Source organism: Cherax quadricarinatus, chromosome 8 (genome assembly GCF_038502225.1).
Source record: "Cherax quadricarinatus isolate ZL_2023a chromosome 8, ASM3850222v1, whole genome shotgun sequence".
NCBI lineage: Eukaryota > Metazoa > Arthropoda > Malacostraca > Decapoda > Parastacidae > Cherax > Cherax quadricarinatus.
Window position 1 is genome coordinate 49666357 of NC_091299.1, and position 22697 is coordinate 49689053.

Below are 22697 nucleotides of genomic sequence, written 5' to 3' on the forward strand. Positions count from 1 at the left end.
CTTCTCTACAGTGTTCACCATTGCTCTATTGTCATCGTATGACTGTCATAGTGCCCTGTTGTTAAGTGGGGGATAATATATTACTGTTATCACCTCCTTAGGTTCCCCAGCACCTAGCGTCCCTACTGTACAATCACTTGATCCCCTATCGCCATTTAATCCTCCCATCTCTTCAAAAATTAAGTGGTTCCTAATTAGCAGTTCCTTTCCTCCACCTCTTATGCTCCATTTGTCCTTTCTCATTAATTGATATTCGGTAGCGAATATCACCTCTGTTATCATCTCAGAGAGCATTGTGTCAATAGTGCTATGATGTCTGGAGATGCCTCCACTATTCAAATTTTTCCAGGTGGCATTGATTGTGTGTTATTCCATCGACATTCGTGAACCACTCTCTAAATTTTCTTGTTGTTTCTGTTCACTGGGTTTCCGTTTCTTGTTCTTAGTCTTTGACCATGGGTCAGGGAAGTAGGAAGAGGAGAATGGGCATTACGGAGAGGCTTTTTGTGGGGGAATGGTTTCCCACATCCAAAGACTCATGGCTTGAGTCTTTGGATGTGGGAAAGGGAGGACAGAGAGAGTGGGGAGCAGAGGGAAGTGCGTGTATTCGGTGGCAAGTAAGTTTATTTAGGTATAGGTACACGTAAGTACAGTTATCATGCCCAATAACATATGTGTAAATTACCAAAGATAACCCCAAAAAGTTGGAGTGACTTATTTCCATTGAGATCCTTGTAATATCTTATTGGGAAGAAAGGTGTTTGTGAGAGAGGGCTCTGTACTGTTAGGAATTAGGAATGAAGGCTTAGATGGCGAGACTAGGATTTTTGTGTGTGTGCACTCACACGTGCGCGTGCGTGTGCACTCGTCAATTTCTGGTTGCATGGGTTGGTTCTCAGATCCTGGTCCCGCCTCTTAACTTAACACTCTTCGGATTCACTCCGTCGTAGCCTCGTGTGCCCTATCGAACCTGCTCTCCTGTCTTCCTCCTCCAATTTCATAACAAGATCATTTCACTTGCAACCGCTCTAACACCAAACAAATAATGACTAATATCCATGTGCATTATCTGTATTGTTAAATTTCTAACTGTTAAACTTGTTTAACTTCTCGCCTGTCACCATCGTGGCCTCATCTAATTAATTCTCCCTAAGTATATTACATGTTGCTGTTATGTCGTCCTTGTTTATTCTGCCCATCAATGTCGTTAGAGTAAATTCCGTTACCCCAGAAACAGTGTTGGTCATATTACCGATCACTGCAGAGACCCGCTAGTTAAAGAACAAAAAGGCACAACACCCTGACTGGAACAATGCACAAATAACTCGCAATTAGGAGGAAGAAATGCTTATAACAACGTTTCGGTCCGTCTTGGACCATTCACGAGTCAATCTTGTGACTCACAAATGGTTTAAGACGGACCGAAACGTCGTCATAAGCATTTCTCTCTGCTATATGGGGGTTATTTATTTATCCGATAGATACCCTTCACCATACTGGCGTCTCTTTTTGACACTCTTTGCTTCATCAAAGCAATGCTTCTTAAATGGCATTAGTTAATTCTTATGTATTTTCATGTCCTGAATCCAAATATCACCTTGAAAAATGCTTATTGGCTATAGGCTTAAAGATACGAGACATGTAATATTTGATTATGTTATTATAACGTACAATATGTGTCAGTATGTGTTAAACTTTTATCCGTACCTACTCTCTGCCTTTATGCTTGACGCTTCTAGTGGGCTGAAGAATCATCTCTTGCCAATGTCCAGCAATAGTCTGCAAGCATTTTTGTGCTCCATTTGCCCTGGTACCACTTTTATATGGTTGGAATATCTTGGTGATCTTGGTGTTCGTCACTAACTGCCCCACTGTTAGCTGGAAAAAATCTGAATATGAGTTCAAAAAGTGGATTTTAAGTGACACGTTACATCCCATGTTCTTGTAAGCCTTGATGAGGTTGTCCGCCAGTTCTTCATAATTTGCCTTTCCTTCTGTTTCCGAGAAATCCCTTCGCCACTAACTTGAAAGCTTCCCAAGCAGCTTTCTCCTCCTCATGAAGGTCTGATTCAAAGTCACCATCTTTAAGCTCTCGAATCTGAGGACCATTGAAGACTCCCTCTCTTATCTTAGCGTCGCTCAGTGAGGGGGATTTTGATGTTAAATACTTGAATCCCTGACGGGATTTGTCCATAGCTTTTACAAAGTTTTTTTTTTTTTCATGGTTCCTAGTTTTAAGTGTAGTGGTGGTAGCAAAATTTTGTTTGCTTCAATAAGAGGTGGATGTTGAACATTTTTCATCCCAGGCTCCAATGAGTGATGAGGTGGTCAGTCTTTCCAAATGTAGTGGGAACCTCTTGCACGGCTGTCCCATTCACATAGAAAGCAGCAGTACTTGGTGTATCAGCCCTGTTTGGCTAAGAAAATTACCTACCTTTCACATCAAAATATAAACCTGCACCTCACAACCACCTTCTATGACTGCTGGAACAATAATGAAGGTCAGTGAGACTGTGAGTGTGGTAGGAAACACACTGCCGCAATCCTGTTGGAACTTGTTGTGACACGTAGGTGAATACTGAAAAATAGAACTAACAAACAATTTTAACCATGATATTCATAATCATTCATAATCATGTATTTGTTGTACATGATGGTAGGATTGCTGGTGTCTTTGTTCTGTCTCATAAACATGCAAGATTACAGGTATGTCTTGCTACTTATACTTACACTTAGGTCACACTACATATACATGTATATGTTTATTTACACACACTCATCTGAGTTTTCTTTGATTTCATCTTAATAGTTCTTGATCTTATTACTTTTCCTTTTATATCCATGGGGAAGTGGAATAAGAATCTTTCCTCCGTAAGCCATGCGTGTTGTAAAAGTCAACTAAAATGCCGGGAACAAAGGGCTAGTAACCTCTTTTCCTGTAATAATTACTAAAGAGAATAAGAAGAAGAAAATTGTCAAAGTGGGAAGTCTGAATGTGCGTGGATGTTGTGCAAATGATAAGAAAGAGATGATTGTGGATGTTATGAATGAGAAGAAACTGGATCTCCTGGCTTTAAGTGAAACAAAGCTGAAGGGGGTGCTAGAGTTTCAATGGAGAGGAATAAATGGGATTAGGTCAAGGATTCAAATAGAGTTAGAGCAAAAGAAGGACTAGCAATAATGGCAGGAAAAGAGGGACTATAAATGTATTAATTCAAGGATTATGTGGAGTAAAATAAAGGTTGGATGTGAAAAGTGGGTGATAGTAAGCGTATATGCACATGGAGAAGAGAAGTGTAGAGGAGAGAGAGAGATTTTGGGAAATGTTGAGCGAATGCGTGGGGAGTTTTGAATCAAGTGTGAGAGTGATGGTGGTTGGGGATTTCAATGCTAAAGAGGGCAAAAATGTTGTGGAGGGAGTAGTAGGTAAATTTGGGGTGCCAGGGGTAAATGAAAATGGGGAGCCTTTAATTGAGCTATGTGTAGAAAGAGGTTTAGTAATAAGTAATACATATTTTCTGAAGAAGAGAATAAATAAATATACTAGGTATGATATAGCACGTAATGAAAATAGTTTGTTAGATTATGCATTGGTGGATAAAAGGTTGATGGGTAGGCTCCAGGATGTACACGTTTATAGAGGGGCAACTGATATATCGGATCATTATTTAGTTGTAGCTACAGTTAGAGTAAGAGGTAGATGGGAAAAGAGGAAAATGGCAACAACAAGTAAGAGGGAGGTGAGAGTGTATAAACTAAGGGAGGAGGAAGTTTGGGTGAGACATAAGCAACTATTGGCAGAAAGGTGGGCTGGTGCAAGTATGAGCAGTGAGGGGGGGGGTTGAAGAGGGTTGGAATAGTTATAAAAATGCAGTATTAAAATGTGGGGCAGAAGTTTGTGGTTACAGGAGGGTGGGTGCAGGAGGAAAGAGGAGTGATTGGTGGAATGATGAAGTAAAGGGTGGGATAAAAGAGAAAAAGGTAGCTTATGAGAGTTTTTTACAAAACAGAAGTGTTGTAAGAAGAGTAGAGCATATGGAGAGTAAAAGAAAGATGAAGAGAGTGGTGAGAGAGTGCAAAAGGAGAGCAGATGATAGAGTGGGAGAGGCACTGTCAAGAAATTTTAATGAATATAAGAACAAAATTTAGAATGAGTTAAACAAGTTAAGAAAGCCTAGGGAACAAATGGATTTGCCAGTTAAAAACAGAGTTGGGGAGGTTTAGGGTAGATGGAGAAAATATTTTGAGGAACTTTTAAATATCGACGAATAAAGGGAGGCAGTAATTTCATGCACTGGACAGGGAGGTATACCATCTTTTAGGAGTGAAGAAGAACAGGATGTGAGTGTGGGAGAGGTGCGTGAGGCATTACGTAGAATGAAAGGGAGTAAATCAGCTGGAACTGACGGGATCATGACAGAAATGTTAAAAGCAGGGGGATATATAGTGTTGGAGTGGTTGGCATTTTTGTTTAATAAATGTATGAAAGAGGGGAAGGTACCTAGAGATTGACGGAGAGCATGTATAGTCCGTTTATATAAAGGAAAGGGGGACAAAAGAGACTGTAAAAATTATAGAGGAATAAGTTTACTGAGTATACCAAGAAAAGTTTATGGTAGGGTTATAATTGAAAGAATTAGAGGTAAGACAGAATGTAGGATTGCGGATGAGCAAGGAGGTTTTAGAGTAGGTAGGGGATGTGTAGATCAAGTGTTTACATTGAAGGATATATGTGAACAGTATTTAGATAAAGGTAGGGAAGTTTTTATTGCATTTATGGATTTAGAAAAGGCATATGATAGAGTGGATAGGGGAGCAATGTGGCAGATGTTGCAAGTATATGGAATAGGTGGTAAGTTACTAAATGCTGTCAAGTGTTTTTATGAGGATAGTGAGGCTCAGGTTAGGGTGTGTAGAAGAGAGGGAGACTACATCCCGGTAAAAGTAGGTCTTAGACAGGGATGTGTAATGTCACCATGGTTGTTTAATATATTTATAGATGGGGTTGTAAAAGAAGTAAATGTTAGGGGGTTCGGGAGAGGGGTGGGATTAAATTATGGGGAATCAAATACAAAATAGGAATTGACACAGCTGCTTTTTGCTGATGATACTGTGCTTATGGGAGATTCTGAAGAAAAATTGCAAAGTTTAGTGGACGAGTTTAGAAGTGTGTGTAAAGGTAGAAAGTTGAAAGTGAACACAGAAAAGAGTAAGGTGATGAGGGTATCAAATGATTTAGATAAAGAAAAATTGGATATCAAATTGGGGAGGAGGAATATGGAAGAAGTGAATGTTTTCAGATACTGGGAGTTGACGTGTCGGCGGATGGATTTATGAAGGATGAGGTTAATCATAGAACTGATGAGGGGAAAAAGGTGAGTGGTGCGTTGAGGTATATATGGAGGCAAAAAACATTATCTATGGAGGCAAAGAAGGGAATGTATGAAAGTATAGTAGTACCAACACTCTTATATGGGTGTGAAGCTTGGGTTGTGAATGCAGCAGCGAGGAGGCGGTTGGAGACAGTGGAGATGTCCTATCTAAGGGCAATGTGTGGTGTAAATGTTATGCAGAAATTTCGGAGTGTGGAAATTAGGAGAAGGTGTGGAGTTAATAAAAGTATTAGTCAGAGGGCAGAAGAGGGGTTGTTGAGATGGTTTGGTTATTTAGAGAGAATGGATCAAAGTAGAATGACAAGGAGAGCATTTAAATCTGTAAGGGAAGGAAGACGGGGTAGGGGTCGTCCTCGAAAAGGTTGGAAGGAAGGGGTAAGGGAGGTTTTGTGTCCGAGGGGCTTGGATTTCCAGCAGGCGTGCATGAGCGTGTTCGATAGGAGTGAATGGAGACGAATGCTATTTGGGACCTGACGATCTGTTGGAGTGAGAGCAGGGTAATGTTTAGTGAAGGGATTCAGGGAAACCGGTTATTTTTATAAAGCCGGACTTGAGTCCTGGAAATGGGAAGTACAATGCCTGCATTCTAAAGGAGGGGTTCGGGATATTGGCAGTTTAGAGAGATATGTTGTGTATCTTTATAGGTATATGCTTCTAAGCTGTTATGTTCTGAGGACCTCTGCAAAAACAGTGATTACTTGTGAGTGAGGTGAAAGAGTTGAATGATGATGAAAGTATTTTCTTTTTGGGAATTTTATTTCTTTTTGGGTCACCCTGCCTCGGTGGGAGACGGCCGACTTGTCAAAAAAAATCATAATCAGTGACTTAAATTAATTGGAAATTGCTACTCTGGTCTCGGAAGCATTTTGGTTTTATTGACCACTTATTCACGGGTGTAAGCGGACTGTTATTCCAGTTATTTAGTAAGAGAAGATTTGTCATCCCTAACCCCATTCTGATCATTGTTTACGAAGTGAATGTTCAGCTACTCTCCCTCCTTAAAGTCTCATAAAATTACCTTGCAAGTTATGCAAGTCAGAGAACTATTCTCTAGTTTTACACCTCATATCTGTCTTCTTTTCTAATTATAGAAACTACAGTTGCCGTCTTTCATCTCTCTGGTAACTGTCCTGCATACTTTGACTCATCGTAGTTCATACTTAGAGGTTTAAACAATGATTCTTTAACTCGCAGAATCCATGGTGACACGTCTGTATCCAGGTCCATCAGTAGTTTCTCTGCAACTTCCCATGCTGTGTGGAAGACATTACCTGTTTGTTCCCCTTGTTCCTTAGTCTCACTGGTATTGCCTCAGTTATCGTTGAGAAAACTTCGATTCATTTTATCAACATTTCACAGACTTCCTTATAGTTGTTCGCGAGCTCTTGTCCTTCCATCCTCAGGCGAAACATCTGGATCTTTCCTGTTGTCCTTCCTCTAATGTGGATGTAAAGTAGTTCCGGTTTAGACTTGATTTTTGCTCCTATGTCACTCTCAAATTGTCTCTCAGCCTTTCTTCTCACCTTAGAATACTTACTTCTGGTCAATCTTCTCACTTCTCTCTTCTTCTTTGTCTTTTTCGTTCTGCACTTTTTTTTCCCACTTTTACACTTTTTTTGTTTCCCTTCATCTCTGGTTGAACAAAGGTCTCTCTTTGTCTTAGTTCTTTCTCCATATTTTTTGTATAAAACTCTCCTCAGCTTTCCTGCTGCATTTTTCCCCTAGGTCCTCTATGTCATCCACTGACTAGTCTTCCATTGAATGTCGAAGGTACAATGATACCGAAAATATAGATGAAATACAAAAGTGCATACAATTAGGACATCTTTACTGGATACATTTTGGAATAATTTCGAGACCAAGGTCTCAGGCCGTGTACTCACCTAGTTGTCCTCACCTAGTTGAGGTTGCGGGGGTCGAGTCCGAGCTCCTGGCCCCGCCTCTTCACTGATCGTGTGTGTGTGTGTGTGTGTGTGTGTGTGTGTGTGTGTGTGTGTGTGTGTGTGTGTGTGTGTGTGTGTGTGTGTGTGTATGTGTGTGTGTGTACTCAATTGTGAAATTAAGACACATGTGCAACATCTGGGTATCTTTATTGTAGACGTTTCGCCATCCAGTGGCTTTATCAATACAATGATAAAGCCACTGGATGGCCAAACGTCTACAATAAAGATACCCAGATGTTGCACATGTGTCTTAATTTCATCTTGTCGGTATTGTATACCATTCTTGTACACACTTAATTGTGGTTGCAGGGGTCGAGTTATAAATCATGGCATCGCATCTTCACTGGTCGCTGCTAGGTCCACTCTCTCCCTGCTCCATGAGCTTCATCATACCTCTTAAAGCTATGTATGGTTCCTGCCACCACCACCTCCCTTTCCAGACTATTCGACTACCTAGTAACTCTGTGACTGAAGAAATACATCATAACATCCCTGTGACTCGTATGAGTCTTCATCTTCCAATTGTGGCCCCTTGTTGGTGTGTCCCATCTCAGAAACATCCTGTCCCTGTCCACCTTGTCAATTCCTCTCAGTATTTTATATGTTGTTATCATGTCCCCCTTGTCCCTCCAGTCCTCCAGTGTCGTCAGGTCGATTTCTCTTAACGTCTCGGGACTAGTCTCGTTGCAAACCCTTGCATTGTCTCTAATTTCCTGACGTGCTTGGCCAAGTGTGGGTTCCAAACTGGTGCTGCATGCTCCAATTGGGTCTGATGTACTCGGTGTACAGTCTTGAACGACTCCTTACTAAGATGTCGGAATGCTATTCTTAGGTTTGCTAGTCGCCCGTTTGCCGCAGCTGTTATTTGACTGATATGCACCTCAGGAGATGTGTTCGATGTTATACTCACTCCAAGATCCTATTCCTTTAGTGAGATTTGTGGTCTTTGGCCTCCTAGAATGTATTCTGTCTGCTGTCCTCTTTGCTCTTCCCCAATCTCCAGCCATTGGCTGGACCAGGCCTGTAGCCTGTCCAGATCCCTTTGTAGTCCTGCCTGGTCCTGCTCCATTTGAATTCTCCTCATTACCTAGACATCGTCTACAAGCTGAGACACTTCTGAGTCTACAAATTCTGTCATGTCATTCACATATACCAGAAACAGCACCGGAGATAGGACTGACCCCTGTGGAGCCCTATTCATCACAGGCGCCCACTCCAACACATAGTGGCGAACCATGACTTGCTACTGCTTTCCTTTCAAGTATTCTCTGAGCCATTATAGTGCCTTCCCTGTTATACTGCCTGATCCTCCAACTTTTGCAGTAATCTGTTGAGTGGAAATCTACAATCAAAGAAAATACAATCTACCCCCTCGCTCTCTCCCCCCCCCCTCTCTCTCTCTCTCTCTCTCTCTCTCTCTTGTCTTACTACTGTCACCTTGTCATAGAACTCCAGTACTTCCCTAAATCTCATGTTGAGCTCCTCACACACTTCTCGGTCATTTCTTGTAATCTCGCCGCTTTCTTTCATCAGTCTGATTACCTGGTTCTTGACTCTTTGTTTTCCTCCTCATGTGACTATACAACAGCTTTGGGTCGTACTTGGCTGCTATGCCCTTTTTGTATTGCTGTTCAACCTCCCTCCTTTCCTGTGCAAATTCATTTCTGGGTCTTCGACTCATCCCCTTATTCTCCTTGGTATTTCGCCTCCTATACGTCTTCCACTCTCTAGCGCACTTAGTGTTGGCCTCTGTACCGCACGGTGAAGAAAAGACTCGTTCTGGCCTTCTCATTATTTTTATTGCCCTTGGGTACAAGCCTCTCCTCTGCTGCCTTCCATATTGTTGTCACACCTTCAATCATCTAGTTCTCTGTCACGCTGAACCTTGTGAAGGAAGTTTTTCAAGCCTGTGTAGTCCCTCTCTCTTGTAATTTGACTTCCTCTGCTCTGCCCTTCCTGCTTCCTTCTCCACTCAGAACCACATGATCACTAGCTCCGAATGACCTTTCATATGTGATATCCTCAATATCTGCACTACTTAGGGTGAATTCTAGGTCCAGTCTTGCTGGTTCGTCTTCTCCTCACTTTCTGGTAGTCTCGCTAATGTGCTGAAGCATGAGGGTTTCTAGTGCCACCTACAACATCTTTGACCTCCCCGTTTCTGGGGCCCCGTGTGGCTCCTGGTTTCCCACAGTCGATTTCTCTGTGGTTGAAGTCACCCACAACGAGAAGCTTTCGTCTGTCCATATGGGCCATTCTGGCTACTTCAGCCCGTGTGTCAACCATAGCTCTGTTACTCTCATATTTTTGCCTTGGCCTTGTGCTATTCTGTGGTGGGTTATATATCACTGCAATTACCACCCTGGACCCTCCAGACTGAAGTATCCTTGTTATGTAGTCTCTTGCTTCTCCTCTGTCTCCTTCCTCCAGTTTATCAAAATCCCATTAGTTTTTGATGAGCAGTGCCACTCTTCTACCTCTGTTCCCTATGTCTTTCCTCAGGATGTGATATCCACTTGGAAAGATGGCATCTGTTATCATTCCTGTGACTTGATTTCTGTGAGAGCTATGATGTCAGGTGATGCCTCTTTGATTCTTTCGTGCCACTCCACTTACACGTTATTCCTCAGCGTTGGTGTTCCGTACCTTCAGTTTCCTCTCCAACACTGTGTTCTGGGAGGTTTGTTGGGGTGAGGGAGTGGGGGACCTGACAGGGTACTGTGTGATTCTACTACACAGTGTGGAGTGGAGGCTGTGAGAGTGAATTGTGGTTTGTATTGGGATAGTGTGTTTGGCCGTGGGGTTCTGAGTGTGCTCTGTGTGTGTGTTTGTGCTTGTTGCTCTGCCCAGCTCTGACTGTCCTCTGCTGATTCTTTCCTTGTCTCTCTTTCTAGCCCCTTTCGTTTCTGTGTCCTCTCCCTCAGCTGCTGTCATTCTGTCGCAGTCCTGGAATACCCTCTTGTATGTTGATGATTGTTTCAGCCGCGGTTTCAATTGAAGGATGATGTTCCGCACCATTTCTTTCTTGAAAATCAGTTTGATCGGCTGATGTCTCCCCTTTGAGCACTCCCCTATTCTCTGAAAATTTATTATCTCAGCCATGCCGTCCTCGCTTATTTCTTTGTTTTCAATCTCTTATTTTTTTTTTCTGCAATCTTTCATTATGTATCGTCCCTTTGCTCTACTGAAGCCAATGAATGAAGACTGACCTTTCGCTTTCTGTAACTCTTGGTGGCTCGGTCTTGTCTCTGCATGGAACCTGCCATCCTCTTTACCTGCACGCCGCTCACTTACTGCTGTCATTGCTCCCAACAGCTTATATGTGTGTGTGAGTGTGCATGTGTGTGTGTTCACACAAGTTTATTTGCTTAAGGGTACACTGAGCCATGATTACACAGTTCATTGTATTAATGTATTAATATCAATTGTACCATTATAATCTATATTACGATATATATGGTTGAACTGGTTAGATATGTACACTTTCCTGCATGAAACAAACATGACAAGCAGTGCTCATAAGAACATAAGAACATAAGAAAGGAGGAACACTGCAGCAGGCCTGTTGGCCCATACTAGGGAGGTCCTTTACAATTCATCCCACTAACAAACATTTGACCAACCCAATATTCAATGCCACCCAATTTCCAGCAGCCATTCCCTGGAAAAACCTTTGGGATGCTGTTGCAATGCCCACATAGGCTGTTGAGTAGTGAGTTAGACATTGCAATTTGCCCTATAGGAGAGTTTATCCAGCATTTAACAAATATCTGAAATGCTTTTAGGTACTTACTCACCTTTTGTGGTTGGTTTGCCAGTAATGGTCGATAAGGGGTGATATATTCTTCTCACATTAACTTAAATACTACACTGTCTTGGGACAAATGAAAGGGGGATAAAACCTGCCTGACCCATAGCTGGAGTCCTGTGTCGTTGGTGTGGACACGAGGCTGATTTTGGTGTCTTGACATAAGACTGACAAAGTGTCTCGGGGAAAGTTACATTAATGTTTGCTACGAATGTCGGGGATGCTCGTTGCGATCACTCGCAACACTGATTGTACACTACGTTATTCAATACCATCATTTGTTTACAGTTTTGTGGAATTATCCACAACAGGGAGAATACTAAATAACACTGTATATTTCAGCACTTCCAATGTTCAATCAAGAAAGTCACACGAAGACGCTATAAACATTACATGATTCGTTCTACCGCGAATTTCCTGACTCATATTAGGGAACTAGTCTAACTTTCCTAGTTTCCTGAGATTGTCAGAATGAACAAGTGTCAAGAACGCACTAGTCACTATTGTTCCTTCTATTTTAACAATAAGACGGCAATGCCCTCGTAACACACACGTCTCGTCCATTCCGTGAAGCAATCTGAGCCCTCGCTGCCCTTGTTCGCTCTCGATCATCTTACGCCCAAAGAAAATTGCTGACTTCAGCTTTATATCCACTCGTTGCTAGTCTGTGCAGTCAGAATTAGCAAGGAGAGTAGATATCTAGTTATTTAGCTGTTGGCCAGAAGTCATAATGTCTCTGACTTGTATACCAAATGGGGCACAAGTTTTCTCTTAATTTTCCTGCTAAGGGTAAGAGTAATTACTCTCGTTTAACCCTCATGTGTAGTTGATCAGAAATTCTAGCAAGGAGAGGGCGTACCTGGAGACGCTATGATAGGCACATCTGTTCTTAATAAAAAATGTTGTGCGAGGAAATCGTAGTCTACTAGCCCTTTGTGAGAGAGGTAAGTCCCTCAGAGGGCTGAACGTAGTCTACTGGCCCTTTGTGAGAGAGCTAAGTCCCTCAGAGGGCTGAACGTAGTCTACTGGCCCTTTGTGAGAGAGCTAAGTCCCTCAGAGGGCTGAACGTAGTCTACTAGCCCTTTGTGAGAGAGCTAAGTCCCTCAGAGGGCTGAACGTAGTCTACTAGCCCTTTGTGAGAGAGGTAAGTCCCTCAGAGGGCTGAACGTAGTCTACTGGCCCTTTGTGAGAGAGCTAAGTCCTTCAGAGGGCTGAACGTAGTCTACTAGCCCTTTGTGAGAGAGGTAAGTCCCTCAGAGGGCTGAACGTAGCCTACTAGCCCTTTGTGAGAGAGCTAAGTCCCTCAGAGGGCTGAACGTAGTCTACTAGCCCTTTGTGAGAGAGGTAAGTCCCTCAGAGGGCTGAACATAGTCTACTAGCCCTTTGTGAGAGAGCTAAGTCCCTCAGAGGGCTGAACGTAGTCTACTAGCCCTTTGTGAGAGAGGTAAGTCCCTCAGAGGGCTGAACGTAGTCTACTAGCCCTTTGTGAGAGAGCTAAGTCCCTCAGAGGGCTGAACGTAGTCCAGTAGCCCTTTGTGAGAGAGGTAAGTCCCTCAGAGGGCTGAACGTAGTCTACTAGCCCTTTGTGAGAGAGCTAAGTCCCTCAGAGGGCTGAACGTAGTCTACTAGCCCTTTGTGAGAGATGTAAGTCCCTCAGAGGGCTGAACGTAGTTTACTAGCCCTTTGTGAGAGAGCTAAGTCCCTCAGAGGGCTGAACGTAGTCTACTAGCCCTTTGTGAGAGAGCTAAGTCCCTCAGAGGGCTGAACGTAGTCTACTAGCCCTTTGTGAGAGAGCTAAGTCCCTCAGAGGGCTGAACGTAGTCTACTAGCCCTTTGTGAGAGAGCTAAGTCCCTCAGAGGGCTGAAGGGCACTGAGAGATACAACCCCTTTTACTGGAGATTTTTCTCCACAATGTACACACATTTTTTATGAACAAAGTATCACATTGCTCAGTCGCATGACATTTTAATCTAAAACTCCATTCATGTCCATTATGTGTCAATTTGATATAAGCATACGTACACAATATATGCAATAATATATCATGAATGAGCTAAAACTATCTTCATTTTCTTTCGCCCAATACTGTCTATGTAGTGCATTAAGAGTGAATAAGTCACAACCTTTTTCTTATTCCATGCAATGTCCACTCTCACACATTGCAATTCACACAAGAGAGTCAAATGTCTTAATTCATATTAACTTACATCCGACAGGCAGACGCCTTCATTGATGCTCGCAAAACAGACACCTATACTTATGCTCACACGACAGACACCTTCACTCATTCTCATGCGACAGACAAACACCATGACTCACACAATCCCTAGAATTATAGTCAGGCATAGTGACTCACATACAGTCACGCACATTGACCCATTACGCAAAAAAGCAGATCTTGATCTGCGAGACGAACTCGCTAGTCAATTCATTATGATTCACTTCCTTCAATTTTTCCCAGCAATCTCTCACATGTTCTTTGTCTTTCTGGTTTATTACGTTAAAGCGCATCAAATTTGTAGTGTTTATATCCTGAACCGTTTCCCATTCTATCCTTGTCAGATTAATCCCCTCAAACTCCACGCAGCAATAAATGACTGTCAGCATTTCCTGTGGCAAAGACGAGCTCGAGGCTTACATTCCCTGCTGTCTGGACAGTTATTGGGGCGAAAATTGTCAACAGATACACACAAACGGACATACATTCCCTATCTGCCTGTCTGTCTCTTTCTCTCTCTCACACATACGCACGCACGCACGCACTCACACACACGCACACACACACACACACACACACACACACACACACACACACACACACACACCTCTTCCTACTCCTCTTCCTCCTCCTTTTCCACCTTCTCTTCCTCCTCCTCCCTCTCCCTTCTCCCTTTTGCCATTCCCTCTCTTCCCTTCCCTCTATCTCGATCCTTTCTCTCCCTCTCCCCTACAGTCCCCCTCTCTCGCTTTTATTTCCTCCCTCCCTCCCCCCTCTCTATCCGTCTCCCTCTACCCACCTTCCCACTCTCTCTCCACCTTTCCATTACTCTGTCCTCTTCCCTCCCTCTCCCTGTCTCTCTCCCCCCTTACAAAACCCCCTGGAGGACCAGGCAGGGATAACTGGGAAGGCACTGCAATGGATCAAGGAATACCTATCAGGAAGGCAACACGAGTCATGGTACGTGGCGAGGTGTCAGAGTGGGCGTCTGTGACCTGCGGGGTTCCATAGGGGTCAGTCCTAGGACCAGTGCTGTTTCTGGCATCTGTGAACGACATGACGGAAGGAGTACACTCCTAAGTGTCCCTGTTTGCAGATGATGTGAAGTTGATGAGAAGAATTCAATGGGACTAGGACCAGGCTGAACTACAAAGGGATCTGGACAGGCTGCAGACCTGACCCAGCAACTGGCTCCTGGAGTTCAACTGCACCGAGTGCAAAGTCATGAAGATTAGGGAAGAGCTAAGGTGCATGTCTTACGAGGAGAGATTAAGGAAAGTCGACCTGACGACACTGGAGGACAGGAGAGCTAGGGGTGATATGATAAAAACAAATAAAATACTGTGAGGAATCGACAAGGTGGACAGAGACAGGATGTTCCAGAGATGGGACACAGCAACAAGGGGTCACAGTTGGAAGTCGAAGACTCAGATGAATCACAGTGATGTTAGGAAGTATTTCTTCAGTTACAGAGTTGTCAGGAAGTGGAGTAGTCTGGGAAGTGATGTAGTAGAGGCAGGATCAATACTTGCTTTAAGAAGAGGTATAATAAAGCTCAAAGAGCAGGAAGAGTAGCCTAGAAGAAGCCAGTGAAGAGGCGGGGCCAGGAGCTGTGAATCGATCCCTTCAACCACAACTAGATGAGTAAACACTCACACACACAGTTTTATATTCACAAACGCTAATAATTCTTAACATATATATATATATATATATATATATATATATATATATATATATATATATATATATATATATATATATATATATATATATATATATATATGTATATATATATATATATATATGTCGTGCCGAACAGGCAGAACTTGCGATCTTGGCTTAAATAGCAACGCTCATCTTGCCTTATAGGACAAGCAAAAATTTGTGTATGCAATAATTTCGCCAAAATCATTCTGAACCTAACGAAAAAAATATATTTCACCGTGTTTGTTTAGTATTAAATTACTGTAAACAAATCTAAAATATATTTAATTGGGTTAGGCTAAAATAAAATGTTCTTGTTATAATAAGGTTAGGTAAGTTTTCTAAGATTCTTTTGTAGCAAAATTAAATTTTTTTACATTAACATTAATGAAAAAATATATATCTTTAAACGTATAAGACAAATTTTTAGAAAGGACTTAATTTTAAATGAATTCTTGCTAACTGACCAGTTTTACATGTTCGGCACGACATTTATATATATACATATATGTATATATATATATATATATATATATATATATATATATATATATATATATATATATATATATATATATATATATATATATATATACATATATATATATATATGTGTGTGTGTGTGTGTGTGTAATTTACGAGTTTTATACAAAGAATATAAAAGTGTTTTAGATTAAAAAAATAATTGTTGTAATTTACATCAGAATCGTCGAGAAAGTGTGGAGTTCCATATATATTAATCAACATTAAAGTTATAATAATCATCAAAAAAAGTGAAAATATTATCCACATATTTGCATATATAAGAGAATATTAGAAAAAAAAACTTTTCTACACAATAAGTCCTTAAAATAAGAATAAATTTTGTTAAAATCTAATCAATAAAATCTTTACATATAACCTGTTTAAAAGAATTTACAAAGAAAAATAGAGAGAGAATGTCAAAAATTTGCAGCAATAGAGCGGAGGCTGAGCTGCGGTAAAACATTGTATCTGCCAGAGTAGCTCATCTCTTACCCTCGGTGACGAAGACAAGGACAAACGCAGGCTTCACGTTAGGCGGCACGCACGAGTAATTGCCGGAGTCCCAACTCCTGTGGACACAATATGGAAAAGAGTTCAGTGTAGGCTATAAGTGAGAAACAGCCTGCACATTCACACGTTCACCCACTCCCACCCACATTATACACTCGCACATTATATACACTCATTCACACACTCACTTATTCACACACACACACACACACACACACACACACACACACACACACAGCTACCAACCACACAGACTATGGTAGTTACCAGCAGTGAACGTTACTATACCTGGCAAAACTCAGCATGTGAAGAAATGATAAACAAAAGGTCAATTAAAAAGGAATGGGAGCTGAGGAGGTTACCTCAGGATTGTAATAATGTTGGTAGACTTACCGACAATATGTAAAGTAAAAGGACAAAGCTCCTGGAGAGCGAAACGTTGCCACAATAAAAATGTCACATTAGTTGCACTTGTGTCCTTTTTCTTTATACTTACCTCAGGATGTTGGTGGACAGAAAAAGAAAATGTTGTTGGATGAAATTTAAAATATCATCGATTGATTGTGTGAAAAAAGTTTAAATATCTCTGGAAAAAGACGGGAAGAAAAGATGAGGAAAGTGCTGGATGGTGGCAAGATACAGGAGGGAACGGTTATGACTCTCGAAATCGTAATAACGCGATTACAAACAAACCACGGAACGAATGTGGATCGAACCCATAGCCAGCTAGCTCAGTGGCTTACGTACTGGCTTGGAGGTTTAGAACTCACTCGACATGGGTTCAGTCCCCACCATTTCAGTCTTTTGAGAAGGGGTTACACCGCCCTGAAGAACTGAAAACGAGTTGTGGATGAGTGGAACAAACTCCCAAGTACCGTTATAGAGGCCAGAACGTTGTGTAGCTTTAAAAATAGGTTGGATAAATACATGAGTAGATGTGGGTGGGTGTGAGTTAGACCTGATAGCTTGTGCTACCAGGTCGGTTGCCGTGTTCCTCCCTTAAGTCAATGTGACCTGACCTGACTAGGTTGGGTGCATTGGCTTAAGCCGGTAGGAGACTTGGACCTGCCTCGCATGGGCCAGTAGGCCTTCTGCAGTGTTCCTTCGTTCTTATGTTCTTATGTTCTTAAAACACGTATGTCAGACTTAAGCGATATGTAGGAATTGGTGTGACGTCGAGTCGGTGACACAAGCTTCTCTGTTATTTCCAGATATGTAACAAGTGTTTCCTTATTTTCCAGAATAGTATTAAGCAGCTTACATCCCATAGTTAGTTTTCTTATAAACTGCTTCAATAAATGATCCAGGATTAACTCTAGGGAGTTATTTGACCCTATATTACCAGTCAGAGAATTTAAGTCAATCTGAATGGATATAAAATCTCTATGAGAACCACGTCATTGTTATCGAAGTCTTCACAATTTCCACCTGAAGAAATCTCCCTTGGTCACTCACTACAATGTGGTGTCAGTATGTCACACCTAATATCAACCTTTCATGTCCCTCTATGAATTCTACAGTCTCTAAACCAGGTTTTATTCTGCATTTCAAGTTTGATCGAACATAAACCACCATCCGGCCTTCTCCTCTTCAAATTATTTTTTATAAATACGGAACTAATTAAACCTTAGAATGTAATATTCAGCGGGCACACACGCTCGCACGCACACACACACACACACACACACACACACACACACACACACGCACACACACACGCACACACACACACACACACACACACACACACACGCACACACACACACACACACACACACACACACACACACACACACACACACACACACACACGCACACACACACACACGCACACACACACACACACACACACACACACACGCACACACACACACACGCACGGAAGGCAAATCCTGTGTCACAAACCTTCTGGAGTTTTATGATAAAATAACAGAAGTAAGACAAGAGAGAGAGGGGTGGGTTGATTGCATCTTCTTGGACTGCAAGAAGGCCTTTGACACAGTTCCTCACAAGAGATTAGTGCAGAAGCTAGAGCATCAGGCGCATATAACAGGAAGGGCACTGCAATGGATCAGAGAATACCTGACAGGGAGGCAACAACGAGTCATGGTACGTAATGATGTATCACAGTGGGCACCTGTGACGAGCGGGGTCCCACAGGGGTCGGTCCTAGGACCAGTGCTATTTTTGGTATATGTGAACGACATGACGGAAGGGTTAGACTCAGAAGTGTCCCTGTTTGCAGATGATGTGAAGTTAATGAGGAGAATTAAATCTGATGAGGACCAGGCAGGACTTCAAAGAGACCTGGACAGACTGGACACCTGGTCCAGCAAATGGCTTCTCGAATTTAATCCTGCCAAATGCAAAGTCATGAAGATAGGGGAAGGGCACAGAAGACCACAGACAGAGTATAGGCTAGGTGGCCAAAGACTGCAAACCTCACTCAAGGAGAAAGATCTTGGGGTGAGTATAACACCGAGCATGTCTCCGGAAGCACACATCAATCAGATAACTGCTGCAGCATATGGACGCCTGGCAAACCTGAGAACAGCATTCCGATACCTTAGTAAGGAGTCATTCAAGACACTGTACACCGTGTATGTCAGGCCCATACTGGAGTATGCAGCACCTGTTTGGAACCCGCACTTGATAAAGCACGTCAAGAAACTAGAGAAAGTACAAAGGTTTGCAACAAGGTTAGTTCCAGAGCTAAGGGGAATGTCCTATGAAGAAAGATTAAGGGAAATCGGCCTGACGACACTGGAGGACAGGAGGGTCAGGGGAGACATGATAACGACATATAAAATACTGCGTGGAATAGACAAGGTGGACAAGGACAGGATGTTCCAGGGAGGGGACACAGAAACAAGAGGCCACAATTGGAAGTTGAAGACACAAATGAGTCAGAGAGATAGTAGGAAGTATTTCTTCAGTCATAGAGTTGTAAGGCAGTGGAATAGCCTAGAAAATGACGTAGTGGAGGCAGGAACCATACACAGTTTTAAGACGAGGTTTGATAAAGCTCATGGAGCGGGGAGAGAGAGGGCCTAGTAGCAACCGGTGAAGAGGCGGGGCCAGGAGCTAGGACTCGACCCCTGCAACCACAAATAGGTGAGTACAAATAGGTGAGTACACACACACACACACACACGCACACACACACACGCACACACACACACACACACACACGCACACACACACACACACACACACACACACACACACACACACACACCCACACACACACACACGCACACACACACACACACACACACACACACACACACACACACACACACACGCACGCACGCACACACACACACACGCACACACACACACACACACACACACACGCACACACACACACACGCACACACACACACACACACACACACACACACACACACACACACACACACAGACACACACACACACACACACACACACACTCACACACACACACACACACACACACACACACACACACACACACACACACACACACGCACACACACACACAGTATAATAAGGAAGAAGTAGAGCAGGAAGGTTCCACAATGTTATCAGACCATAATGAAGCTGCCTGATGACAAAAGGACAATCTGAGTTTAGTCTGTTATATATAGCTGAAGGCTCTCTTCTCACCCTCCACCTCTTCCTTATAACTAGCATGTAACATGATAAGCAAATCACTTGAAATACATATATGGAGGGTATGAGAAGAACCTGTCAAGTATCAGAAGTACTTGTCAAGTATGAGAAGAACCTGTAAAGTATGAGAAGAACCTGTCAAGTATGAGAAGAACCTGTCAAATATCAGAGGAACTTTTCAAGTATGAGAAGAACCTGTCAAGTATGAGAAGAACCTGTCAAGTATCAGAGGAACTTGTCAAGTATGAGAAGAACCTGTCAAGTATGAGAAGAACCTGTCAAGTATGAGAAGAACCTGACAAGTATCAGAGGAACTTGTCAAGTATGAGAAGAACCTGTCAAGTATGAGAAGAACCTGTCAAGTATAAGAAGGACCTGCCAGGTATGAGAAGCACTTGCCAAGTATAAGAAGGACCTGCCAGGTGTGAGAAGCACTTGCCAAGTATAAGAAGGACCTGCCAGGTGTGAGAAGCACTTGCCAAGTATAAGAAGGACCTGCCAGGTGTGAGAAGCACTTGCAAAGTATAAGAAGGACCTGCCAGGTGTGAGAAGCACTTGCCAAGTATAAGAAGGACCTGCCAGGTGTGAGAAGCACTTGCCAAGTATAAGAGGGACCTGCCAGGTGTGAGAAGCACTTGCCAAGTATAAGAGGGACCTGCCAGGTGTGAGAAGCACCTGCCAAGTATAAGAAGGACCTGCCAGGTGTGAGAAGCACTTGCCAAGTATAAGAGGGACCTGCCAGGTGTGAGAAGCACCTGCCAAGTATAAGAAGGACCTGCCAGGTGTGAGAAGCACTTGCCAAGTATAAGAGGGACCTGCCAGGTGTGAGAAGCACCTGCCAAGTATAAGAAGGACCTGCCAGGTATGAGAAGCACTTGCCAAGTATAAGAAGGACCTGCCAGGTGTGAGAAGCACTTGCCAAGTATAAGAAGGACCTGCCAGGTATGAGAAGCACTTGCCAAGTATAAGAAGGACCTGCCAGGTGTGAGAAGCACTTGCCAAGTATGAGAAAGTGTTGGTAATACCGGTTAATGAAGCTCTTAACACTTTGGAGCTTTTTGTCTGGATGTCAAAGTTGCTGAGCATCAAACCAGTTTGAAACAGATCTGCTCGGAACATTCAATTATGTGTATTAAGTCGTAAGGTTGTTTCTTAACAGAGCTGAGAGTTTGGTAGCCATACCTACAGACTTTCCTGGTTCCTTTACCTTTCTTATTTAATTCGGGAACCGTAACTGAGTAGAATATTGTGGAAATTCTCTGACATGTGGACTATAAAGTGCCAGTATTGCTTCCGGTGATTTTTTCTTGATACTCATAGCTATGACTTATAGGATTGTTTATTATATCACAGGTTCTTGCCAACAACCACTCCAAAGAGTATAACTCTTTTTCCTAGTTAGTTGGTTTCTAAAACCTTTATTGCATGTGCGGTTTATCTTCTTCTTCCCTTAATACAGAACTTATATATTAGGGTAAGTGTAGCACATATTAAAATAATTATTATTCTTTTATCAATATTAATTAGTCTTGCTATGCGCACAACGTTAGAATATTACCTAATATCTTTAAATGTAATATTGCATTTACTTCAGGCTCTTATGATAATATATTTGATATTAGTGGGATGCTATATTAATGAAAGTTAGGCTAGGTTATGTGTTTTGTGACCGTACGTCCGTATGGCTGGATCTAGGAGCTCACGTATCAGCTGGGTGAGTGATCAGCAGGTGCAGGTTAGCAAGGTTAACAATCTCATTCAGGTTGCTAGGCCTTCATTGTTGTTAATTCTCTTCATCTTTATATTTAATACTTCGGACTTCTTAGCAGTGAATTTGTCTCAGTGTATGAACGGTGTTGTTGTGTAATTCGTCGACTTCCAGATAATGTCCTGGATGAAATCTTACTCCTTTAGGAATGGTGGGATACTGTTCTCAGTAAGCAGTAGTTGTTGGCTCTAATAGCTTTTATGCTGCTGTGTCTAGGGGTCTAGAAGTCTGGTGTGGAGTGTAAAGCGCTTCTGCTTTGTTCAGGCTGTCATTATTAGAGCTGCTATCCTCTGCCGTCCGTTTACCTTCAGGTCATCCCTAGTGTTGAGTATTTATGCTTCTCTGTGCGTGAGGCAGTGAAATGTGCCTGTTTCCTTTTGGGGACTTGTCTCTCAAGTTGCGGTGTTTTTGTGAATTATTAAACAAATTTGCTGTAAACAGTGGATTGATGCTAACCCCGAATATAATGGTTTAGCAGAGTCTTCTTAGTATATAGTTATCTCTGAGGAAGAGTCTTTTACCTATCTTGCTTGTTAACCGAAACTTGTAATAATTATTCAGTTCAGTAATGATTATCTAATTGTGTACTTTAAGGAAAATAACAACAGTAAAAAACAAAAAAATATAAATTCTTGATAAAGTGATTAATCACGAGAGCGTATGGAATTTCATTATTTTTTCAGTGTGGGTCTGTTGACTGTTGTGATATCACCTGTTTACTGTGATCTTATTGCAACAAGTGTGTACTTAGAAATATATTCTTTAATAGTGGTTGCCTGATGTAAATAAAACACAGTCGGCTGCAAATTTATGGCAGCACAATTAAAGATATTTATAACATTCTGTGCATAAACATACAGACATATATTTTTTTAGAAAATATTAGTGTGCAAGTTAATTTCCCTGTGTCTATTGTTCACCTTTGTGTTAAATCTGTTTTTGGTTACCTTCATTATTATGGATGGTGAACAGGCTCATCAGTGTGGTAATTAGAGTTATTCATTTCATTGGCTTAGGTTACTGCAGGCACGTAATGGAATATTTGATATTATTTTAGCAAAGATACATTAAGCCAACAGCCATGAACTATGAATCTACACCTGCAACCACATACAGGCGAACACATCACCAGCCTACAGTATGTAGATTCTTTCGAGAGTCCTTGTACTT

At 42.1% G+C, this 22697-nt stretch overlaps 1 protein-coding gene across 1 annotated transcript in view; it reads right to left on the reverse strand.

Annotated features, from left to right (window-relative positions):
- Window positions 1-22697, reverse strand: part of LOC128685522 (opioid-binding protein/cell adhesion molecule-like) — a 516529-nt gene that overhangs the window by 39616 nt on the left and 454216 nt on the right. The window contains exon 6 of the mRNA XM_070083057.1: window positions 16088-16164. Coding sequence (XP_069939158.1) covers window positions 16088-16164 — 77 coding nt within the window. The remainder of the gene's footprint in view (window positions 1-16087; window positions 16165-22697) is intronic.